Source organism: Octopus bimaculoides, chromosome 7 (assembly GCF_046866305.1).
Source record: "Octopus bimaculoides isolate indiv1 chromosome 7, ASM4686630v1, whole genome shotgun sequence".
In the NCBI taxonomy this organism is placed as follows: domain Eukaryota; kingdom Metazoa; phylum Mollusca; class Cephalopoda; order Octopoda; family Octopodidae; genus Octopus; species Octopus bimaculoides.
The window spans coordinates 29,715,259-29,740,768 of NC_142934.1; the positions used below are offsets into that span (position 1 = coordinate 29,715,259).

Here is a 25,510-nt window from a genome sequence, read left to right on the forward strand (position 1 = left end):
GTTCAGAGCGTGTAACAGCTAGAATAAGAATAGAATGGAAAAAAATTCAGAGAGCTACAAAAGGTTTCTCGCACCAAGGAAAGGGAGATTGTATGATGCATGTATACAGAAAACAATTCTACATGGTAGTGAGATGTGGGCCCTGAATGTAGAGGATATGCAAAGGTTAGAGAGGAATGAGACTAGTATGCTCCACTGGATGTGTAATGTGCATGTTCAACAAAGTGTATTGAGAGAGAAGCTCAGCATAGATGCTGTGTGCAAGAGAGAAGACTGTGCTGGGTTGATCATGTGATGCAGATGGATGCAAATAGCTCCATAAAGAAGTGCCAATCTCTCAAAGTTGATGGAACATGTGGAAGGGGAAAACCCAGGAAGACATGGGATAAAGGACAACCTCAGGACATTGAACCTTTCAGATAAGATGATGAAGGACCAAGATACCTGGCGCCATGCTGTACTCAAGGAGATCCATACTCCACAGCAGAAGTGTTCAAGTCATCCCCCCTGTGAAGAGGATTGGCATGCAAGAGTCCTGTGCTAGTGACACGTAAAAAGCTCTGATGCTGGTGTTTGTGCGGTGCTAGGTAAAAGCAATCAGCACACTGTAAAGTGGTTGGTGTTTGAAAGGGCATCCAACCATAGAAACCATTCCAAATCAGACTGGAGCCAAATCTGGTCAAACTGTTCAACCCATGCCAGCATGGAAAATGGATGTTAAATGATGATAACGAGGATGAATATCTAAGGCTACAAGTTCTTTTGGAAAACTTTTCCATTGTTTGTGGAATAAACACGGTATCAGTTTGAAAACTAAAATAAGTATATACAAAGCTTGTATTTTGTATGGGGCAGAAGCATGAACTCCCTATTACAAGCATATAAAGAAACTTTAAACCTTTCGCATATGCTGTCTACATAATATCTGCAGCATAAAATGGTGGGATAAGTTTCATAAAAATGTGATATAACCAGGATTAAAAGCATGTTGTTGAGAATTTGGTGCAGGTAAGCATGCTGTTTGAATGTATGATGATCACATTCCGAAAATTCTTTTGTATAGCCAATTCTGCAGCAAAAGAAAATCCCTGCTATGGTATAAGGATAAGTTGGAACAGTCAGTAAAATCCCTACAGCTTAATTTAACATCTTTGGAAAGTTATTGCCTCAATTGATCAGAGAAACCTGAAATGTGTCATGGTGCATCTAAACAATTTGAGTTGAAGATACAGATCAATGAAAGAACTATATTCTATAATCAACAGACACATTTGTTCATTCCCAGGCAAAATCAAAATTATCATTGTCCCCATTGTGACTTCATAGCAAAATCCATACCTGAACTCAAATTACATTCCTGCATCCATCACAAATGGATGCAGCATCTTTTTTTTATAAATTTTTAATCCTTTCCTTCAAACACATCGAAGTCAATGGGACTGATTGTTACCATCATTGTTGTTATGCTTCTTCTACAGCTAATACAACAGAATCTGTTCTGAACTACTGAGCTAGCAAGCTGCATGCATACCATCTCTGTGTATACTTACCTATATCTCTAGGTTAGGGACCTTTTTGCTTGGCTCTGCTGATTCTATGCTGAATTAATTTGCTATGGGATGTTATGGTACTCCAAAAATTTTTTATTCTACAATGAACCAAGTTAGAAATAAACAAAAGTGTTAGATGTTGATAATTACCACATAAAAAAACCATATAAAGTTAGAAGAGCATGATAATTCACTTGAAGCATTGCAACATATTTTTCGATATATCATAAATAACTTTTTCTTATTATCCATCTTTCATTCATTAATACTGTTCTCTACCCACACTTTCATTGATCATTCCAATCAATGAGCCATCAAATTCTCTCCTCCTCCACCACCATATGTCTCTTACACTCTTCATACACTATGCCTGCATCCCTCCCTCACTCCTGCAATCCAGCTAATCGCATTTCATCTTCCACATCCTTCTGTCTACTTTGTCATCTTTACTATTCTGCTGCTCTTCACCATCTGTCATTTCCTATTCCTCCCCTACATCCCCTTACTCATTCATCATTGCACATCCACAATTCATTCCATCTGTCCTCCCTACACACTCTTTACAATTATCACCTACTTGCCCTGACCCTCAAACATTTACACTCCTGGTCCCTCATTCCCACTCACTTCTTACACATCTTGTACTTAGAGGCCACCCAGACACTTCATCACTACTATTTTTATCTTTTTTCCAACTTCACCCAATCACTCCCACTACCTCTTCTAAAGTGCAAATAGTTATGTAGCTCCTCTAATCTGTAACAAGAAGTTTCTGCTCTGGACCCTTAGCTCATACTTTTACTCCTCATCTCCTAGCAGAAAGTTGTCTCCTTGGGGCTTATATTCTTCAAGCAGCCTGACAACCTTGCTAGTGTTGGTGACACACAAAAAGCATCCAGTATATGCTGTAAAGTAGTTGGCATTAGGAAGGGCATCCAGCCATAGAAATCATGCCAAAGTAGATTGGAGCATGAAGTAGTTCTTGGGCCCATTAGATCATGTCAAACCATCCCGCCCATGCCAGCACAGAACATGGCATTAAGTGATGAAGATGATGGTGATAAAAGCAACTACATTGTGGAAGAGCTATTCTAACCATTTAATAACACACAAAACTGTTAAATTCACTTTGAATTTATTTTATGAATATTAAACATTCCATTGCACAAATGTGACTAAGTTACAGTTGTGCAACAGAATGTTTGGTACTTCCTGAAATATATTTATTTTGAAAGTAAATATAACAATTTTGGTGTGTTGTTAATTTGCTAAAATGGATCTTCTACACTGTAAATGCTTTAGTTTCAATACAGTCTCAGTGCTAGGTGAGTTCTACTTCAGTCTCTTTAGGAACCATTCTATGCACAATTTAACTGAATTTGGCAATGTAAAGCAAAAAGACACAACCAGGACATGTGGCACAATTCAGCTCTACGAATGATGTCAGTCACTTGGTACAATAGTGGCTGGAGCCTGTGTAGATTTGTTCACAGCTGATAGATTTAGAGTTTTACTTCTTCCTTTTAGAAGGGTATGTTATACGAGACTGGTCTCTTTTCCTTCCCCTATAACCCAAAGTGTACATTTGTAGTCTAGAAAATATAAGTTTGCTCCTTTTGCTTATGTATTTTGGTCCAGAAGTTTTTAAAATCCAGTATTTGAATGTTAAGTCTGAGGAAAACATGATGGAACAGTAAGCTTCAGCATTTCAATTTTGTCATATATTTATAGACATCTTCACTCCAATGTTTCTTCTTGTTACCACCACCACCACCACCACCACCACCATCATCAATTAATGTCCATTTTCTATGTTGATATGCATTGGTTTCAACAGGATCCAACAAGTCAAATGGCAGCTTCTGGTTCCAATGTCTACCCATGTAAGAAAATGTTTCAATAAGGATATGCATTTCAGTAATTACATTAAAATTTAATAGAAGGGTTTTGGTGTTAAACTCTTTTTATTTATAAATTCACTTTCTGAGCACAAAATTTTCACTTGTAATGTTTCTTCACTCAAAAACTATGAATTGTTTTTATTGCCTTTAACAAACTTCTTCCCTTTATTTATTTTACTTCATTTTCTTCTTCGTCTTCTTATTATTATTATTATTATTATTTTATGTTTGACTTTTGCTTTGCATTTGTACAAGTTGACTCCCAAGTCTCATCCAGAGACCTCAAGAGACAACAAGTTAGAAGTTCATGTTGGTGTTATGCCTAGGGTGCCATATATTTGGTTTTGTGCATAGTATTGTTCTAGAGAATGTTTAAGAAACCTATTATTATTTTTTTGTAGACGTTACACAGTATACAATATCCTGAGGTTGTTAATTGAAGATATTGTACCTGCCAGAGGTTTGTGCTGTTTGTCAAGTCACAAGGACCTCAGACAGTACTTTATGCAATATGAATGCAGTTCCAAATGATGCCGACTTTTGCAATACACCTAGATTGTTGGGTATTTCTAAATTTTTAGATTAGGTGGTATTGAACCCAATGCTCCGATGACAATAGGGATAACCTTTATGTTTGACTCTCATAGTTGCCACATCTTAGCGATCTCAATTCTCAGGTCTCCATATTTGTCAACCTTTTCTCTTTCTTTCATGATGATATGTTGATCTCCTGGCACTGCCACATCAATTATTAGGCACTCTTGTTTGTCTCTCCTAAAGGTTACTATATCTAGCCTTCTAATATCTTGTCTGTCTGGAAGTTAAAGTCCCAGATGATTTTTGCCTTCCCCTCTTTGTCCATTACCTTTTCCTATGTATGTTGGTACCAAGCACCTGTAACCTCATATCAATACTTTATTGTTACCTCCACCTTAGCAAAGGCTGGGGTATTGTTTTCAGTCATGTTCGTTTGTTTGTCCATGGACAAGATATCTCGAGCTGCTTAATGGATTCAGATGAAACTTTTAGGAATGTTTGGCCTCGTGACTGGCACAAACTGATTAGATTTTGAGATCAATCTGGTACCCGAGAAGGATTCTGGATTATTTGTTATATTTACTTTACTTTACATGATCTTATGTTGACTTTCGAGTCTTTCTCAGTTATCTCCCTTTAGGCTGTTCCCAAAGTTTTATTTTCGTTTCTCTATTATTAATTTTACTCGTGTCTCTATCTTAGTAGAAACTGATGGATAAAGAAATCAAACTACATAAACAAATGGCAGCAACACTGTTCAGAAATTAAATAGCACAAACATATTTTTATAATATATATATTATACATATTAACACGTTACAGTATACTTACAGATATACATATATCTATACATTGATCTAAAACAACAGGAATATTAAAAGGAAGGCTGGAATTTAATAGAAGAGAAAACCAAAAGGTCTCATGCTATGCATTAAAAAATTCTTGAGTAGAATTTATTATTACCTCTGCCTTTGAAACTATTTTGAATGGTGGATTTGTTAACTTAGGCTTGTATTAGATAAGTATAAACTATTTATTATTGTTACTAAATTTTATACAGCCCCCTTCACATTCCATGACTACCATTGGGATCGATCAGGTACTGGACAAGGATTCTGGTTTTTTTACTTAATTTTTGAGAGCGGTCGGGTTCATTTTCAGTATTCCCGTTTGCGAGAACAGTCGAATTTATTTCAGATATTCTCATTTAAAAAATCATCTCTGGCTAATCGTTGAGAGGATGTTGGTGTTCCCTTGGCAGAATTTTGCACTCTCTGAGTGCTCTTATTTTTATTATTATTATTATTATTAAAACAGCAAGCAGGCAAAATTGCTATTATGCCAGATAAGGCACATTCCCTCTGGTTTTGAATTTTGAGTTCAAATGCCACTGAGGTTGACTTTACCTTTCATCCTTTCAGAGTCAATAAAATAAGTACCAATTGATTACTGGCGTCAATATAATTGACTAGCCCCACTCCTCTGAAATTTCAGGCCTTGTGTCAATAGTAGAAAGGATTATTATAATTATTATTCTAAGCTCAGTTCCCACCAAGGTCAATTTTGCCTTGAACATTAGGGTCGAAGTTATCTTACTAGATAATGATAAATTCCAGAAGAGAGGATATTCAAAGTTATGTTTAGCTGTTGTTCAGATGGTCAAATTTCTACAGCACCATTAGGATTAACTTAGATGAGATGCAGTTTGGTTTTGTGCCAAGGAGAAGTACTACTATCATCCTAGTAAAGCAACTGCAGCAGAAGCACCTAGTAAAAATTAAACTGCTGTACTTGGCATCTGTTGATATAGAAAAAGCCTTTGACAGGGTCACATATCTGGTGGTGATGCAGAAGCTTGGGATAGAAGAGTAGTTGTTGAGAGCAATCCAAACCATGTAGAGGGACAATGTCTGAATTTAGTGTGCAGATAGGATCTCACCAAGAATCAGTCCTCAGACTCTTGTTTATCATAGTCCTCCAGGCAGTTTAAAACTGGTTGCCCTTGGGAGCTCCTCTATACCAATGACATTGTTCTTATAGCTGATTCTCTCCACTAGAGTAAGAGAAGAAACTTCAGGTGTGGAAGCAAGGACTGGAATCTAAAGGACCTAAGAAATAATTTAGCAAATATCAAAGTACTAGTAAGCAGTAAAGCACACAAATTACTAATAATCCCTTGAGAGAAATGGCCCTGTTCAAAATGTAGAAATTCCACTTGGAGTACCCAGTGCAAGTGACGGACACATAAGAGGTGCAGTGGAATCACAGGAAGGTTAACAGAAATTAGTCCGTAAATGTGCAGGTACAATGAACACTAAGGACTTTTCCTCAATTGTACTGAGGGACCCTTGGATGTGGTAGATAGTTTTCATTACCTAGGTGACCAAGCTAGGTTGGTCACCTAGTGGAGGAGGTTGCTCTGAAAGCATGGTTGCAAGAATAAGAATAGGTTGGACTAAGTTCAGAGAGCTATTACTTTTGTTGATCCCCAAGGGCCTCTTTTTACAAAAAATGTTTCTGTGTTAGACTAATTTCTTCAAAGTAGCAAGCTTCAATTCCTAGTAACTGAAATTGTTGACCATCTGCTCGCACTCAATACAAAATTATTTTCACAAAAGCAAGGTTCTCTCCAGAGAAGCATCACATGGATGTAAGTTATCTATTGTTGCCAACTTTGTCATTTCTTACACCAACCTTACAAAAGATGTATAACAGGGTTTTGATGGGTGATTGGATATTGTTTAGGCTGCATATTGTCTATACTATAAATTGCAGTGTTCTTGATTGATTGATTGAGTGTCGGCAGATTCACTCGAGAATGGTGCAGTGGAATAGCGTGAAATTCAGCAGAGCGGCAGCATGGTCCGCTCATGTTCAGGAGATTTTTATTGCCCTCCAACTCCCATGGTTACTGAGATAATCGATTATTACTTTTTAAGATAGGAATATCCCATTCAAAGTGGGGAGGGGTGATTTTGTTGCCTTTCCCATGCGCGAAATTTTACGAAAAACCAGCACAATAAAGATTATTTTTTTCCAAGTAATGTGGCTGGGTTTGTTTTTCGAAAATTTTAATCAGAGGCACAGAAAAAAAATAATTTCAATTTTTTGTGCATTAAAAAGCTAAAGCTGTTAGACACTGGCGTACAGCGATCGATATATACGCAGTGAACGTTTTCTCCATTTGCGTGCAATAAGGCTTAGGGCAAGCGAGTGTAACATCGAAATAACTTGAAAAGAATGCATGTGGGAATGCCGTTATAATGAATGCTCATTTAAATGTATTTTGCATGGAGTTGATGTACTTTTTAACAGGAGAGGAGTGCCTGCAGGCTGGTTCTTCTCAAGTTTATGCATTTTCAGGTTCAATGTGTTTCAAATAAGTACTGACAATTGAAGGTGATTGCAAAGACAAAGAGCTACCTGTCTTTTTTTAACAATTTTAACAGTGAGAACATTGGACAAAATATGTTATTAACATTAATAGTTTGTACCTCAGCTAATTACTGTTGAGAACTGCATAATCCATGTGTCATGTTAGAGATCTAAAAGGCATTTTCGAATTTCATTATTTTCTTTAATCCAGGCAACACTGGATATTTCTGCTAGTTCCCATATAAAACCAAGTTAACAGAAAAATTCATGTAGTAATTTCACAGCACTGTAAGCATTTCAACATTATTTATTGTGTTGCATTAGTATAAAAAGATGTTCATGCAATTAATGGAAACAGTAAAGTGGAAATAACATATGACATGTAAGGAAAATGTTTAACACTTGGGCTTGGTTTTGTCATATTCAGTGAATATACAGGTGTCGTCATGTCTTCTTTGATATTTTCAATTAAATATGCAGCTGTCAGAACAGCAATTGAGAGATTGTAATTCAAAGCAAGAGTGGAGAACATCATACCAGCTTGGACATCTTGACACTCTGCAAAATTGGTGCCTTTATTGACTGTATTTATAGGCTTTATTTGTGGAAAGTTTTAGACATGCTAAAGAACTCCATCTTGAGAGTGGGGAACCCGAAGACGGACAGGAAATACTACATGAGTGGCCATGATGCACAGGGGGAACAGACTGTGATTGAGCTAGCAGAAAGTGCGGTAGAGGGGGATCTTGGCGTCTTGATCGACAAAGGGTTGACTTTCAGGAACCACATAAACCAAGCAACTGTAAAAGCAAATCGAATCCTTGGAGTCATCCAACGATCATTTGACTTCATCACCCTTGTTGTCTTCGTCCAGCTGTAAAAGTCTCTAGTTCACCCGATTCTTGAATATGGACACACAGTTTGGCAATGTGTTGCGAGTTGGAGGAAGTTCAGAGGCGTGCCACCAAACTCATTGCATCCTTGAAAGAAAAGCCATACCCAGAGCACTTGGCTGCACGAAACTTGCCTAGTCTCGAACATCGCCATCTCAGGGGGAATATGATCAACATGTACAAGTATATGCATGGCCTGTACCTGACCAACCGCCCCCAATTCAACTACTTCCAAGGCAGAAGTACAAAAGGACACAGCCTGAAATTGGAAAGATCACACTGCAGGCTCAACATTAGAAGCTGCTTTTTCATACAGCGTGTGACTACCACCTGGAACAGTCTTCCAAACAGTGTGGTTGCAGCTCCATGAGTCAATGCCTTCAAGAACAAGCTTGATGCACACTGGAGGGAACTTACTGCAAAATTTGACCCTGTCTGTTACTATTAGCTACAACTGTCGAAGTGCTGTACCACACATGACAAATTAATTGTACTAGTGGAAAAGGACCTGTGAACAAGCTCCTAGTATTGACAGAATGTTATCCATCTCACTAGGCTTAAAACAATTTTATACAAGTAAGTACTGAACAGTACCTGAATTGTACACTTCTGCTTTATATTATTCACAATTTTAAGCATGGACAATTTGAAATTGTCAGACGTGAAGTAGGAATAAAACCCTTGGTTGGAGCCAACGACACACTGCCCTACAGGATGTAAAACGATTTTTGCTGCAGTTAAAAACGATACGTTATACTCCGATATTGCGATCACACTTCCCAATCATCCAAAATATGGAACATTTGTCCTTATATTAAAAAATCGAACAGTATTAGGCGTTGTGCTTCCTATAAATTAAGACAATAAATAAAAAATGCACGCAGGAAACATATCCCAAGTGGGAGATAGCACCGCTGTTTAAAGACCAACCGGAAGTCACATGGTTACTTTAGAAATTTTTTCATCCCACAGCAATAGCAGACAGGTTTAATAAGAAACATGTGTAATTAGGTAAGGCTGTTTATCTTTTGCTTAACAAAATATGCGGAATTCCACTCAAGTTCATTGTTATGAAGTCCTCTAATTATTGATTGCAATTCTTGTTAAAAAACTTGTTTTACTCCCCAATGTACTATTAACAGCAGGTGCTCTAATATTTCTTCCTCGCCATTCATTCGAATTAACCATACATTTACATATAGAAACTTACGTGCAAATTAAATTAGCTTCAGTATCTATTTCCCAGTGTTTGAATATGAATTCCGGATTCATGATCGCTGATATATATATTCCTTTAAATTACGAATATGTCGCTACTATTTTGTTTACGATCATTTCGTGACATAAATGTTATACGAATGTTGTTACACACATGAATTTTAAAAGTTAAAAACCTATAAAATAAGAAATGTTTGAATGATTGAATACATTGGGTTCCCGTTTTCATAATATTATTCACTTAATTATTTAATACTAGTGAGGAATTTTCACGTTTTATACGCTTTAATTTGAATGCGTAAATTTAAAAATCACCATAACACTGTTTTATTTGGTTAAAAGATTTATATGATAATCAGCTAGACAACAAATTTAGGTTATTGAAAAATTACCAACTAAATAAGTATTAGTGTTTGCAACACTATAATAAATTCTGAACAATGATCCACCAGTCCAGAGATTATTTTTCTTATAAACTGTAAACAGCATCCTTCAAACTTGATGTTGGCATCAATTAAATATTGAAAAAGCTTTCCTGTTCTGTAAATGAAACATGTGTCACATCTTCATTCTGCTTGACGATAACAGTTGAAATCTAGTCGCCTTATTTCGAACACATGTTTGTCTTTCTTCAGGATACTGCCATATCGCACCATCTAAGCTCACTTATAAGAAAATAAAAGAGGATAACATTGAGTCAAGGTGGTAATATAAAAACAATACTCTTGTTGGATGAATTATGATCTTCATTTTCTAGAGGGGCTCCGTTTCCACTAATTAACTCAACGGCAGTTCGGTTTCTTTTAAGAAAATTGCACTGCTTGATGAAAGGGACTCATCAAAAGTACAGTTCAGATTTAAGGTGGAAAGTATTTTCTCTAAGTGCTATGTGCTTAAATTGTTTAAAATAATTGGCGGAGGTAAAGAATACGTACACCACCCACTTTCGACATAACAAAAACCCTAATCCTAACCCTTAACCCTAAACACCGAGTGTACGTATTCTTTACTTGCGCCAAATAATTTATTCGGAATCAATCTACAAATTTTGATTTGAATTAATGTATATAGGTGCAGTCATGGATATTTGGTAAAGAAGTTTGCTTCTCACTACATAATTTTCGGGTTTTTTTTTTTTTAGTTCAGTCTCACTGCGTGGTACTTGGGGAACTTCAACTCAAGGCCAAACAAGCCCATAGCTGAAAATCCTTGTGTGTGGTTTTGGTAGACAGAAACTAAAAGAAGCCCATCATGCATAAATATATGTTTCCTTGTCTTGACATCATGTGATATTTGTAATAAGTGTTATTGTATCAAGTAAGCAGTGTCATTCACTTTCAATATTCTACAAAAAGGCAAGCTGACAGAATTGTTAACATGCCAGGCAAAATGCTTAATGGCATTATGTCTGTCTGTGTATTAAGTTAAAATTCCGATTAGGTCGACTTTGCCTTTCATTCTTTTAGGGGTCAATAAAATAAGTACCAGTTGAGTACTGAGATCAATGTAATTGACTTCCTCCCAGCCCTGAAATTGCTAGCCCTGTACCAAAATTTGAAACCAATATTTTGCAAAAACATGTCTGGCCATAGGGAAATATATGAATGCTTGTGTGTACCCTTGTCTTGATATCACATGATAGTTTGTAAAACAAGCATCACTCATACCAGTGATACTGTTTCAGCCTTTCATGGAAAACATGTTTGGGCCAAGCGAAAATATTGCCTTATTTGGAAACAGGTGAGAATTGACAACAGGAAGGCCATCCAGCCCTAGGAAATTTACCTTGATAAACTGTCCAACTTAAGCAAGTATGGAAAAGTAGATATTAAAATGATGATGCAACAAAATTAATGGACTTAATCCTGCAGTCTCAGCTTTCTGGTGTTGAAAAGTCACTTAACAAGCAACTTGGATACTATACTTGCATATCATAAAATCGAGCAATTATATTTTTAAAAAATTATATTTATCAGTAATATTAATATGCCAGCATTTCATTTTCGTACATACATACCTGTGGTGTGTGTCACACTTCAAAGGAAAAGGTGAATGGTAAAGCGGAAGAGAGGAAGTGAGAGAGACAGTGAGTGGTGACAGTTCGTTTTCTGTTTTTAAATGTTTATCAGTATTTTCAGAATAGACTGATATATATATTGCAAGAAAAGTAGACACATAAATCAAAAGAAAAGTTGATACATAGACACATTGTTAAATCAAAGACAAATAACTACAGCAAATATTGGATGTCACTCACTTTTCATTACCATATGAGGATAAAATTAACTCGCAAGTGGCTGAGTACTCCACAGACATGCATACCATTAACGTAGTTCTCAGGGCAATTCAGCCTCATACAGAATATGACAAGGCTGGCCCCTTTCAATTACAGCTACAACTCATTTTGGCCAGCTGAGTAGACTGGAGCAAGATGAACCTTCAAGTGGTTGGAAGAAAATGAAAAAAGATCCTATACAGGGGCAGGAAAATCTTTTTTAGTTGTTAGGGTCACTATGGGTGCTAATTCAGTCTTAACAGCAGCATTTGTGGGTTTTACAGATAAACACTGATGTGCAGGCTGTTGTTATCAAACTGAGCATGAGTCGAGGGTGAATACACGACAGAATAGCAATAATTTTGTCTTAGCTTTCACAGCTTATACTAAACACGACATTTTTGCCTTACGATATGGAACATTTCCTTTTCTTTCACTCTTTTTAAAAAATGACACTCCATTGGTTATGACAACAAGGTTCCTGTTTATCTGATTGACAGAACTGTCAGCTCATAAAATTAACGCACAAGTGGCTGAGTACTCCACAGACACTCATACCGTAACATAATTCTCAGGGAAATTCAGCCTCACAGAATGTGACAAGGTTGGCCCCTTTGAATTATAGCTACAACTCGTTTTGGCCAGTTAAGTGGACTGCAGCAAGGTGAAGTAGATTATCTTGCTCAAGAACACGGAATCATACTCATGACTTTACGATCATGGGCCAAATACCCCTAACCACTGAGCCATGCACCTTCACTCTCTTAACCAAGGAGAAAAGGAGTGAAGTGATAGAGACAGAGAAAGGAAAGCATCAGTCATTTACAATGACAATTAGACTGAAATATGATTGGTCTTTTCTAGCTTCTTTACTTTTAACAATGAAGAAGAAGGAAAGACATTTAGTAATGAATAGAGGGAAAGTCTTTTGGGTGTTTACGTTTTATTCTGCGAGTTCTAGAATGATTGAGTGTTAGTTCTCTATTCTTTCCCCCACTCCCAGTACTTATTCGCCTTCTTCCATAGTTCTTCATATCTTTTAGTTGGGAGGAAAGACCATGTGTTTTTTTCAGGCACGTTTAACATTTTCTCTACAAACAAGTCCCCCTCTCTTCCTTTTTTTTTTCATACAAAAACTAATGCACATTTGGAATGGGGTATAGCTGTGAAAAGAGTCCAGAAAACTGAGTAATATCCCCTACAAAATGGCTGGGGAAGAAAAGTTGCCTGCAGGTGGCTACACAAAATTCAGCTCTATACTTCAAAGAGTGTCTTCTACTATAGCCTCAGACCAACCAAGGCCTCACGAGTGAATTTGGTAGATGGAAACTTAAAGATGCCCATTATATATCATCATCATCATCATTGTTTAACGTCCGCTTTCCATGCTGGCATGGGTTGGACGGTTTGACTGAGGACTGGCAAGCCAGATGGCTGCACCAGGCTCCAATCTGATCTGGCAGAGTTTCTACAGCTGGATGCCCTTCCTAATGCCAACCACTCCGAGAGTGTAGTGGGTGCTTTTACGTGCCACCGGAATGAGGGCCAGTCAGGCGGTACTAGCAATGGCCACACTCAAATGGTGTTTTTTCCATGCTACCTGCACAGGAGCCAGTCCAGCGGCACTGGTAACAACCTCGCTTGAATGTTGTTTTTCACGTGCTACCAGCACAAGTGCCAGTAAGGCAATGCTTGTAACGATCATGCTTGAATGGTGATTTTTTACGTGCCACCAGCACGGGAGCCAGTCAGTGGTCCTGGCAACGATTATGCTCGGATGGTGCTCTTACTGCTCCACTAGCACAGATGCCAGTTATGTGGTGCTGTCATCGAATTTGATTTTGATTTCACTTGCCTCAACAGGTCTTTGCAGGCAGAGTTTAGTGTCCAATGTCCAATTGTAAAGACATGTAATGTCTACACTTCCCTATTTTTAACGTGGGTGGTCCCACCAGGTGCCAATGCTTTGAATGTCGAGCAGGCCCACAGGTTATGGTCTCACTTGGCTTGCCGGGTCTTCTCAAGCACAGCATATTTCCAAAGGTCTCAGTCACTAGTCATTGCCTCGGTGAGGCCTAATGTTCGAAGGTCGTGCTTCACCACCTCATCCCAGGTCTTTGGAAACAATTCAAACTTTGTACGAGTCCATACCTCATAGAATTCAAGTTATAATTACTGCCAAAGGCGCTCCTACCCCATATCAAAATAAATTTGTTTGAAATTTTAAGGTGTTTCCATTATTTTGTCCAACTCCTGTATATGTATATATTTATGTGTGTTTGTCCCCCCCACCACCATTGCTTGACAACTGATGTTGGTGTATTTGCATCCCTGTAACTTAGCTGTTCTGCAGAAGAGACTGATAGAATAAGTACCAGGCTTACAGGGAATAAGTCCAGGGGTTGATTTCTTTGACTAAAGGGTGGTGCTCTTGCATGGCCACTGTCAAATGACTGAAACAAGTAAAAGAATAAAAGAATACCAGAAGAACATTCTGTACCACTAAACCAAGAAGGTTCTTTGAATATGTACAATGTATTTTAAGGCTAAAAAGTAATTCTGTTTATATTTGCGTAACAGATATTTTGGATGGGTATATATATTTATCAGTTTTACACTTCTTTCTATATTCTGTAAGTGTCACAATATAGAAACATTTCTCATGGCACCAGCACACAATTTACAGATGCTTACATTTATGTTTTTGTGAAGTTTTCATGGGTCCAGCTAGTTTTTATATTATTTGAACTGTTAATGAATACAGTAAGTATTAATATATTGGAGTTAATTTATTTTCTAACTCGTTAAAAATATATCCACTCATCTGTTTATTTTATATTTGCAGCATGACTAGAACAAATGGGTATTAAGGGGCCAAACATTGCTTCTCGCCTCATTAAAAGAATTACAAGCAAAAGTTTTTTGTTTCTATCTGGCTTACTATTAATAATTGGTAATGAATATGTTTTACATTTTGCCCACTATCTCCAATGGGCACCTATCCCTGTGGAAACAAGGTAATGATGTTTTCTTTCATATTTCTACCCTTCCAATAGTTATCCTGTTTTACCCTCTCTCCCCCTCTCTCTCTCCCTCCCTCCCCAACTAAGGTAGCCATGTATCTCCTCTACTGCAAGACCTTTTTTTGTCTTTCTACTCATACATGAAGATGCATAGCTTAGTGGTTAGGGTATTCACTTTACAATTGTAAAGTCATAAGTTTGATTCCTGATGGTGCGTTGTGTTCTTGAGCAAGACACCTTATTTTACATTGCTCCAGTTAACTTGGCTGGCAAAAATGAAGTGTACCTGTAATTCAAAGGGCCTGCCTTGTGTCACACTCTGTGTCATACTGAATCTGCCTGAGAATTATGTTAAGGATATGCATGTCTGTGGAGTGCTCAGCCACTTAAACATTAATTTCACAAGCAGGTGATCCACTGATTGAATCAACTGGAACCCTTGTCATAACCAATGGAGTGCCTGTACTATTAGTACTCTAACATCTCATCACCTGGCACTAAATCACCTCCTTCAATACTATTCCTACCTCAGTTGAGAGGTCTTGCAAGTTCCTTGGTGATTTCATTGCTACAGATGCTATGTAAAAAGCATCCAATGCGCTGTAAAATGGTTGGCATTAGGAAGCTATAGAAACCATGCCAAAGCAGACAATGGAGCATGATGCAGTCTTTGGACCTGTCAGAGCTTGTCAAACCATCCAGCCCATACCAGTATTGAACATGGACATTCAATGATTTGATGATGATCTTATATATATGTTTGTAGGTATGTATGGTTAATGCCATAGACTAGTTGTAAGCTCCCAGCAACTTAATTTTATTTCCAAACTATTATTTAGGTATTCTACTCAAATCATGTATGCTCTTGAGACTTATGCTAACTTGTTTTCTATTTTTTCTCATAAATCCATTTTGAGCCAAGTTATCAAAAAAAAAATTGACTCTTATTAGCTCAGGCATTTTGGCATCAAGCTGACAGAGTTGTTACAGCATTGATAAGATGTCTTGTGTTTATGACAAGAGTTTACTGATAATCTTGCATGTTTTATTTTAATCTAGAAATTTAATCTGTGTTGACATTCCTCAACTTCCATTCTTTTTTTCCTCTCTTCCAGACATGATGGAGACATGGTGCTCCTGCTTGTTTCAGACCCACAAATACAAGGTTACCAAAGAGAGCCAGCCTTTCCAGTAGGGTATTTTTCACGATGGGATGCAGACAGGTATGTATATGTATCCAACTTGTGCTATCAGATGATTTTATGATTGTGGTGGTTTGAACAACTATCTAAAGGTGTGGAATGCTGCTAGATGTGGACAATACATGGGACATAGAGAGTTTGCCAAATGTAGACCCAACTGAGGGACCAGCTATCTGAATCAACAGTAGCTTGGTAGATAAAGCAATTGCGGATATGAAGACAAGGAAAGCCCCTGGCCCATCGGGCATCACAACTTAGATGGTTAAAATATGTAGTGGAGTAGGACATATCTTAGTCACTCGTATAGTTAGTCAGGTTATCTGTAAAGGAGTCATACCCAACGATTGGTGTAGCAGCATTGTAGTTAGCTGCTACAAAGGCAAAGGTGATGCCTTAGACAGAAATAATTACAGAGGCATCAAATTGCTAGACCAGGTGATGTAAGACACAGAAAGAGTCGTAGCACAATTAATTAGGAAGAGAATTACCATAGATATGATGCAGTTCGGATTTGTGTCAAGTAAGAGCATGACTGGTGTTATATTCCTGCTTAGGCAACTACAGGAGAAGTAATTAGCCAAAAATAAACCTCTGTACCTGGCTTTTGTCGACATGGAGAAAGTCTTTGACAAGGTCCTCCGCTTCCTTCACTGATGGTTAATGCAGGAACTAGAGATAGATGAGTGGTTAATGAGAGCAGTACAAACCATGTACAGGGATGCTGCCAGTAAGGTGATGGTTGGCAATTAGTGTAGCGAGGAATTCAATGTACAGGTAGGAGTTTACCAAGGCTCAGGCCTCTCTTATTTATCTTAGTCCTCCAGGCTTTACCAGAGGAATTCAAGACTGGCTGTCTCTGGAAGTTCCTCTACACTGATGACCTTGTTTTTGTAATTGAACCACTATCTGACCTAGGAAAGAAATTTCAGGTGTGGAAACCAGGCCTGGAATCAAAGGGCCTGAGAGTTAATTTAGCAAAAACCAAAGTAAGTAGGAAAACAGACAAATCACAAGTCCCTTCTGGGAGATGGCCCTGCTCAATATGTAAGAAGGGTGTTGGTAGAAACAACATATGTTGTACCTAGCGCAAGCTTTAGACACATAAGAGGTGTAGCGGTATCACAAGAAGGTTAACAGAGAATATAGTCTTTGTGTCTGGTAAATGTGCAGGTACAATAAATACTAAAAATGTGTAGACAGTAGACCCCTTCAAATGCTTGGTGGAGATCATTAGAAGTAGTAGATAGCTTCTGTTACCTAGGAGACTTAGCAGTGGGGAAGGAAGTTCTGAAAGTGTAGTTGCTAGAATAAGAACAGACTGAACAAAGTTTAGAGTGCTTCTACCTTTGTTGGTCAATAAGAGCCTCTCCTTGAGAGTGAAAAGCAGATTGTATGATGCATGTGTACATACAGCTATTTTACATGGCAGTGAAACATGGGCTTTGACTACAGAGGAATTGCAAAGGTTTGAAAGAAATGCAGCTAGCATACTCCACTGGATGGATAATGTCAGTGTGCATACACAACAGAGTGTAAATGATTTAAGGAAAACTGTGCATAAGAGGCATCAGATGTGTACAAGAGAGAAGACTGCACTGGTTTGGTCATGTAATGCATATGGATGAGGATAACTGCATAAAAAAGTGCTGAGCTCCAATTGTGAAAGGGGTAGACCCAGGAAGACATGGGACAAAGTGGTGAGAAAGGATCTTCAGATGCTGGGCCATGCTGAGGAAATGACAAGGGACTGGGAAATGTAGCGATTTGTTGTACTTGATAAGATGCATCAAGCTAAGTAAAATTGCTGCCTTCTACACATACAAGCTTGTTCTTTCGAGTGCCAATGCTACAAAAAACCACCCATACCGCTGCTACATAAACACACCTGTGCTGGTGGCACATAAAAAGCATTTAGCACACTGTCAAGCAGTTGGCATTAGAAAGGGCATCCAACCGTAGAAACCATGCCACAACAGACAGTTGGAGTCTGGACAGTTCCCAGCTGGCCAGCTCCATGTCAAACTGTCCAGTACAAGCCAGCATGGAAAGTGGATGTTAAACAATGCTGATGAATCAATACTTGTTTTAAAAAATCATATTCTTCAATGTTCCAAAGTGACCTGCTCTGAAAAATAATGCATAATTTCATACAAGACAATTGTTCCACAGACAAGTGGATCACATTCATAACAAAACACAATAAAGTGCATAATATATAATGTAATTATTACATATATAATGCATACATATAACATATGAAATGCATAAAAGTCCTGCAGTTTGCAATAATCAATGAAATAGAAATAAAATTTTAAAATTCTTTCTGTGTAGTCTGGTAGTGGTGGGGACCCCTGCATTAAATGGTTATGGGAAATTAGCCCATCATGTCTTGGACTATGACTGTCTTAGCAGTGGCTGCACTATTAGAAGCTTGTTTTCTTAAAATGTGTTTTATTGTTACTGTTGAAAAAATATTACATATGTAGTGGCGCGAATTTATGGCCGCCATTAAGGAAGTACAATCTACGCATGCGCAAGGGACTTGCCTTCCTGGAAGCCCTTCAAGTGCGCATGCGAAGTAAACCAGTACTTAAAGCGCTTCGCGCGTTTTCTCAGCCTCTTTAGCATGATGCCTTCGATGTAATAACAACTTGCTCCTCTCAGATGCCTCAACGAAGTTTTTAATCTCCAGATGCTGATTACAAGTTAACCAGCAGCTACCAGGCTGAATGACACAGGTTTTGTAAAGCCAAGCATCACCAAAATAAAACTTATTTTATTATGTTATTAATTGTTCTACTGTTTCCTAAGATATATTTTTGTTGAAAGGTGATAGATTGAGACTAATGTCTTAATGTTGCTATCAACCTTTTACACACATTATCCTCATCATTCAATGTCTGCCTTCCATGCTGGCATAGGTTAGATGATTTTACAGGAGCCTGCACCAGACTTCTGTATCTGTTTTGGCATAGTTTTTACAGTTGGATGCCCTTCCTAATACCAACTACCCAGCAAAGTGGACATACATGTCTTTCATTATATTCTAAATTCCTTTTTGCTGCAAATGGCAACCTTTTCTGTTACATAAAAAAAATGTTTTTTTTCTTTCCCTTCCAGGTACATAAGCCGTTCATTTAGTATGGCATTTCTCCACTCCTCACCAGATATCATTCTTTTCCTTGGTGATCTAATGGATGAAGGTAGTATCGCAACCAATGAAGAATATGAGTTGTATTACCAAAGACTGCAGAATATTTTTCAGGATGCTGCTGAAACCAAAGTGAGTTGAACATGTATGTGAGCGCATTTTTCATCACCATTGTCAATTTTAACATCCACTCTTCTTTGCTTGCATATGGGTCAGATAGAATTTGATGAGGCAAATTTCGACAACCAGATGCTTTTCCTGTCACTAACCCTCACCTCTTTCCAAGTGAGATAGTAGTTTCCCTTGGCTGGCATGTTTTCACAGTAGAATTCAAAGGAATGAAACTGCTTGTATGATGGTGATGCTTACAACTATCATGTAATGTCAAGACAAGGAGACACAAATGTATACACACACACATGCAATGGGCATCTTTCAGTTTCCATATACGAAATACACCCAGAAAGCTTTGGTCAGTCCAGAGCTATAGTAGAAGATACTTGCTTGTAGTTAGGAAATCACCTTCTTAACCACACAGCGATGACTGTGCATTCTGGGAAAATAATGTAGTTGATTGGGAAATATAAAATTCAGTGTATTGGATTAGTACCTTGAGTTGCTACACAACCATGTCATTTCAGGTTCAACCCCACTACACAGCACTTGGATAAATGTCTTCTACTTTAGCTTTGAGCCAACTAAAGCCTTGTAAGTAAATTTGCTGGACAAAAACTGGAAAGAAACCCATTGTCAACGTTTCTGTCTTGTTCTGACATCAAGCACTGACTGTAAACAAACATCACCATAATTTGAGTGGTACTATTTCTTTGCAATTTCCTGAGAAAACATGTCTGAGCTAGTGGAAAATATTACCTTGCTTGGAAATAGATGGAGGTTGGCAACGGAGAGCATTCTAGCAATAGAAGATCTACCTCAATGAATCCTGTATGATGCAAACATGGAAAAGTGGACATTAAAACTATGATCAAGACAAGAAGGATATTAATCATATTAGAACATATAGCTGACTAGTCATTACCAGTCAAATAGGTTGACTATAGTTAGTTTCACTGTTCCCCAGTTAATCTGTATATGTGTAGTGGAAAAGGTGTATCAGAATGTGCTGAGGTAAACAGATGTGATAGGCATGTGGATGCCTTCAAATTAAATAATGGAATGACATCGATTTAAATATTTTATTTATGGGGCTTGCATTTGCTGGTGATATGCGCAATTTTTCACTGCATTTATTTGTTGCCAACGGCTTTGAGCTGGAGAAGAATAAAAAACAGGATACATCTGTGGATATGATGTGGTAGAACTGAATATGTTTTATGTCTATGTGTTCATCATTCATCTGAGAAAGTACTGGTTGGCTATCTCGTGCACTCTATCTGCGTACCAGATCCTTTCTGTGTGTCCCTTTACTGACCACGGTATTTATAACCCATCATGGCAGCTAGACATACAGCTAGACAGACATACTGCAGTATAGATTGTGTCTAAATAGGTCAGCTCCTGTCTATTTGAACTTTGCCTGACATGGCTGAGGTCGGAGGTCGAAGGGACACAATCTATCATTTTTTGACAGGACAAAGAAAATTTCTTTCGTGCCTATTTGGTCAGTCGTGGCTCAGACGAGCGAGAATCCTTAGATTTGGTTTCGAATCTAAGCTTGGAGAAAGGGAGTGTTAGTTTTTACACTATCCCCCACTTCTGGTGAGAAAGCCACAGAGATCGAATGATATTGAAAATGTGATTTTGTGTATAATGCAGAAAAGAATTTATACAGTGTAATTTACAGACAAATGAACACATGTCAAAAACATGGGGAGTGAAAGCAATAAAAATATAAAGCAAAAAAGTTCAGAGTTGATGTGTGCAATATGTTAGGCAATATGTATATGCCTAGGCAGAAACATGTTGACGTGTTGAAAGAGATGTGCGACTATTGATTACACAAACCACTAGAGGTAAGGTGTCTTTCAGTGGCACAAAAGATCAAGTGGTAGTACACATGAGAATGTGAGTGTAAGCACACAAGGAGCAAAACATATGTACATGCAAGGAATTGACAGAAAAATGAAAAATGTTTGTGGAAAAAGTTCGTTTGTGAAATGTTTAGTCAATGTTTATAAAAATGGTTTTCATTGATGTAGAAAAATGTGTTTTTTTTACACAAAATGTTCGTTGTTTCCTTTTGGTTTGTATGCAGGTGATGCAGTGTCATTTGGGTTCCGTATGTGTAAATTGTTCATAACCATAAGAAAAATAAACAATTTGTTTTTTTGTGTTGATGTGGACATTTCAATTGAGAAAATGGGTAGGTGAAGAGTTTGAACTTACTCGAAAGACTTGAACAAACCTTGCGGGCCATCAAACTGTTCTTCCTGATTTGGTGTGCCGGGGTTGTGCAGAATCTGAAGTGTTTGCGATGGGTGAAGCTGAAGTTGTTGAGTCCATTTGAGGAAGTGGGGGTGCTGAAATAAGTCCTCTTCGACGAATGCTTTTTTAAGGAGACGAGTCAGCTTGGTGAAAAGGTGAGAATCGAACTGATGTCCTCTGTCGGTGGCGATAGTTGTGTGTGTGCCAAAATGTGAAACCCAAGGGGATATCAGCATTTTGGCGACCGTTTCTGCTGAAGTATCTCATAAGGGCCAAGCTTCAGGCTACCGCGAAAAACGATCGACACCGGTGAGAAGGTGTATACAGTCCTGTGAAGGTGGCAGGGGTCCCACAATGTCGATGTGTACATGCTGAAGTCATGCGTGGGGTTTTGAAAAGGAGCCAATCGGTGATTTTATGTGCCAGTAGATTTTCAGTTTTTGGCACTTGGTCCATTCTCTATCCTTGTTGATACTGGTCCACACAAAACAGGTCGATATCAGCTTTTAAATGGAACAAATACCAGGATGTGACAAAGGATGCAGGGCAGAAAAAACTTGACGGTGATGCTTCTGCAGTACATGAGAGCGTTGGTGACCAGTGGAGATATCACACCATATATGGGCTGTGGATGGTGGTACCAGAACTTCCTGAAATTTGAGAGACGAATTTCGGAGCTTTAGAAGTTCTTCATCATTCTCCTGGTCAGCTGCTATACATGGAAGATCAATTGTGGCAGTGGTGTGCATTGCATTGATCTGCGTGCGTGATAGTGCATTGGACGCTGAGTTGGTCGGCCCTTTGATGTGGAATATATCTGTCGTGTACTCGATATGAAGTCAAGATGGCAGACTTCTCTCAGCGAGTGACAATCAGGCTTGCTATTAAATGCATACACCAGTGGTTTGTGGTGGGTGTATATGGCAAAATTGGTACCTTCTAGCATGTGTCAGAAATGCTTAACAGCCAGGTATGCCGCTAATAATTCTCGACTGAAAGTGCTGTATTTCGTTTCAGCAGGTTTTAACCTGTTGGAAAAGAAAGACAACAGTTGCTTTATGCCATCAACAAGCTACTGTAGCACACCTCCAACTCTGGAATCAGATGCATCAACCAGTACATACAGTGGGGCGTCTGGTTTGGGATACACCAGCATGGTAGCGTTAGATAATGCTTTTTCCAAGGCAGCAAAAGAGGAAAGTTATTCTTCACTCAGGGCAATGTTTGTGTTTTTGCATGTTCACTGACATACTAAATCCATGAGCTGTTGCGCTGACTCTGCATAGTGGGGTAGAAACCTATAAAAATTCACTAAACCGAGAAATTCCCGCAATTTGTGGAGAGATGTGGGTGGTGGACAATCCACGATGGCCTTGGCTTTCTCAGGAAGTGGGCGAATGCCATCCTTATCAACAATGTGCCCAAGAAAATGAAGGGACGCAACTCCGAACAAACACTTGTTAGGGTTGGTAACAACACCGTATTCATGCAGGTGTTCGAATAGCAGGTGCAAGTGTTGATCATACCCTTCATCTGAGCTACTGGCCACGAGTATGTTGTTTATGGAGGCATAGACGAAAGGCAAACTTCTGGTAACTGTATCGATAAACCGTTAGAATGTTTGTGCCACGGTACGTAAACTGAAAGGTATATGCAGGAATTTAAACATTCTGAAGGGTGTCGTGACTGCTGTCTTCGGAATATCTGCAGGTTCCACAGGGATTTGGTTGTATGCTCGCTCAAGGTCAATCATTGAAAAGATGCGAGCTAGAAAAGTCTTGAAGATGGGGGACAGGATATGCATTACTTACAGTGCAGTTATTTAGTGATCGATAATCACCACAAACTCTCCAGTTGGTTGATGATGTTTTTGGTACGCAGTGTATTGGTGAAGACCAGTTGCTGCTGGATGGGCGGATGATTCCAAGGCCGAGCATGTGCTGGAATTGTCACTTGACGGCCTTAAGACGATCTGGTGGTAACCTTCAGGGTTGTGCAGCAACAGCTGGTCTTGATGTAGTGAGTGACTTCATGTTTGATCGGCTGACTATGGAATACTGGTTGAGTGACGTCTGGATATTCTTTCAGGATAGCGCTGTGACAAGTTGTTGTTAGCAAAATAGTTGGGCTGACTGTGGCCATACAAGTGGCTACACCACACACAGTGAGTTGTGTGATGCTGTCGACAAGTCTTCTATGTTTAATGTCTACCAGGAATCCAAAATGATGCAGGAAATCAGCTCCTAAGATAGGGGTCAGCAGTTTAGCTATGACAAATACCCACTGGAAGTTGCGTCATAGTCCTAAATTCAACGTTAGGGACTGTTCACCGTAGGTTGGAATTGGTGAGTGGTTAACTGCCTGAAGACGGACTGGTATTTCTTTTCTTTTGCCTGACTTCTGCACCTGTGTCAACAAAGAAACGCATGCCTGTTACATGATCGCAAACAAAAAACAGGCAACTTTGTGGGTGGGAGCTAAGAACTTCTGTTGCATTTAAGTCCTGGGTGTCTTGTTTCCCGAACTGGATGCTGAAATCGAGCATGGGATTGTGCATTTCTGCACCCGTGTTCCGAACTTTCGGTGGTACCAACACGTTTCATGCAGGTGGCACTTGAGCTTCAGGACTGTCTACCAAATTGATGTGATTAGCTATTATTTCGACCAAGCAATAGGGCTTTTATCTGCTCTGTCAGGGCCTGTATCTGTGATGCCCACTGAGTCACCAATGCACGCAAGTCGGAAGATTCCAAAGCACTGGACGATGAAAGGAAAAGATTGGTGAAAGGAATTGCTGCCTGGAATGCTATGTCAACCATGGATGTGTTCGTCGCTGGGTTCTGTTCGGGGGGGGGGGGGGCAATTATGTGCCGATCAATCACAGCAATTTTCCAGTTCTAATTCATTGCTGGGTGATGTGAAAACTGATTCGTTGACGGGGTCAACAAATGTGGTGACGAAATGGAAAGTTTAACCACAGTACAAAGAATGTCTTCATTTTCCAAATGCAATTAAGTTGGTGAAGCTGGTTCAAAGGAAGGCTGCAATTCTTTGACAGGGTCACCAAATGTAGTGGAAAAGGTGTATCAGAATGTGTTGAGGTAAACAGATGTGATAGGCATGTGGATGCCTTCGAAGTAAATAATGGAATGACATCGATTTATAGTTTAAATAATTTATTTACGAGGCTTGCATTTGCTGGTGATATGCACAATTTTTCACTGCATTTATTTGTTGCCAATTGCTTTGAGCTGGAGAAGAATAAAAAACAGGATACATCTGTGAATATGATGTGGTAGAACTGAATATGTTTTATATCTATGTGTTCGTCATTCATCTGAGAAAGTACTGGTTGGCTATCTCGTGCACTCTATCTGCATACCAGATCCTTTCTGTCTGTTCCTTTGCTGACCATGGTATTTATAACCCATCATGGCAGCTAGAAGGACAGACATACTGCAGCAGAGATTGTGTCTAAATAGGTCAGCTCCTGTCCATTTGAACTTCGCCTGACATGGCTGAGGTCAGAGGTCAAAAGGAGATGATCTATTAGTTTTTTGACAGGACAAAGAAAATTTCTTTCATGCCTGTTTGGTCCTTAGATTTGGTTTCGAATCTAAGCTTGGAGAAAGGGAGTGTCTTTAACCGTTTGATACCAACCTGCTTGAGACCACCTATAGTGTTATATAAAATGATTTAAATTAAAAACTTCCATCAAAGTATCATGTTAATTTATGTTCCAAACAATAGCTTAAAAATGACAAAATTATTTTACTAAATTCTTCGTTATTTTCAAAATTAATTGAAATAAAGACTGAATTTTGTTAGAAATATGGTAACAAATGAGTTAATGCTGCAGAGTTAGCAAGAAGCAAATAGTATTGTAGTAACACTCAAAAAGATATGAATGTTTCGTAATAATTGCTGAAATGTATGAAAAAAGATATTTCAGCATATATCTCCAAAAGTAATTTTTTTCAACTGACTTCTCTATATTACT

The 25,510-nt window shown here is 38.5% G+C and overlaps 1 protein-coding gene across 7 annotated transcripts in view; it reads left to right on the forward strand.

Moving 5' to 3' along the window:
* The first annotated feature begins 9,138 nt into the window (after positions 1-9,138).
* LOC106873838 (uncharacterized) overlaps positions 9,139-25,510 on the forward strand; it is a 48,875-nt gene continuing 32,503 nt past the window's right edge. For all 7 annotated transcript variants that reach the window (XR_016242578.1, XR_008264611.2, XR_008264610.2 and 4 more), the window contains exons 1-4: positions 9,139-9,267; positions 14,595-14,766; positions 15,888-15,995; positions 19,095-19,257. Coding sequence is in view for 1 of the 7 variants with exons in the window: in XM_014921349.3 (XP_014776835.1) it covers positions 14,609-14,766; positions 15,888-15,995; positions 19,095-19,257 (429 nt within the window). In the remaining 6 variants the exon portion in view is untranslated. The remainder of the gene's footprint in view (positions 9,268-14,594; positions 14,767-15,887; positions 15,996-19,094; positions 19,258-25,510) is intronic.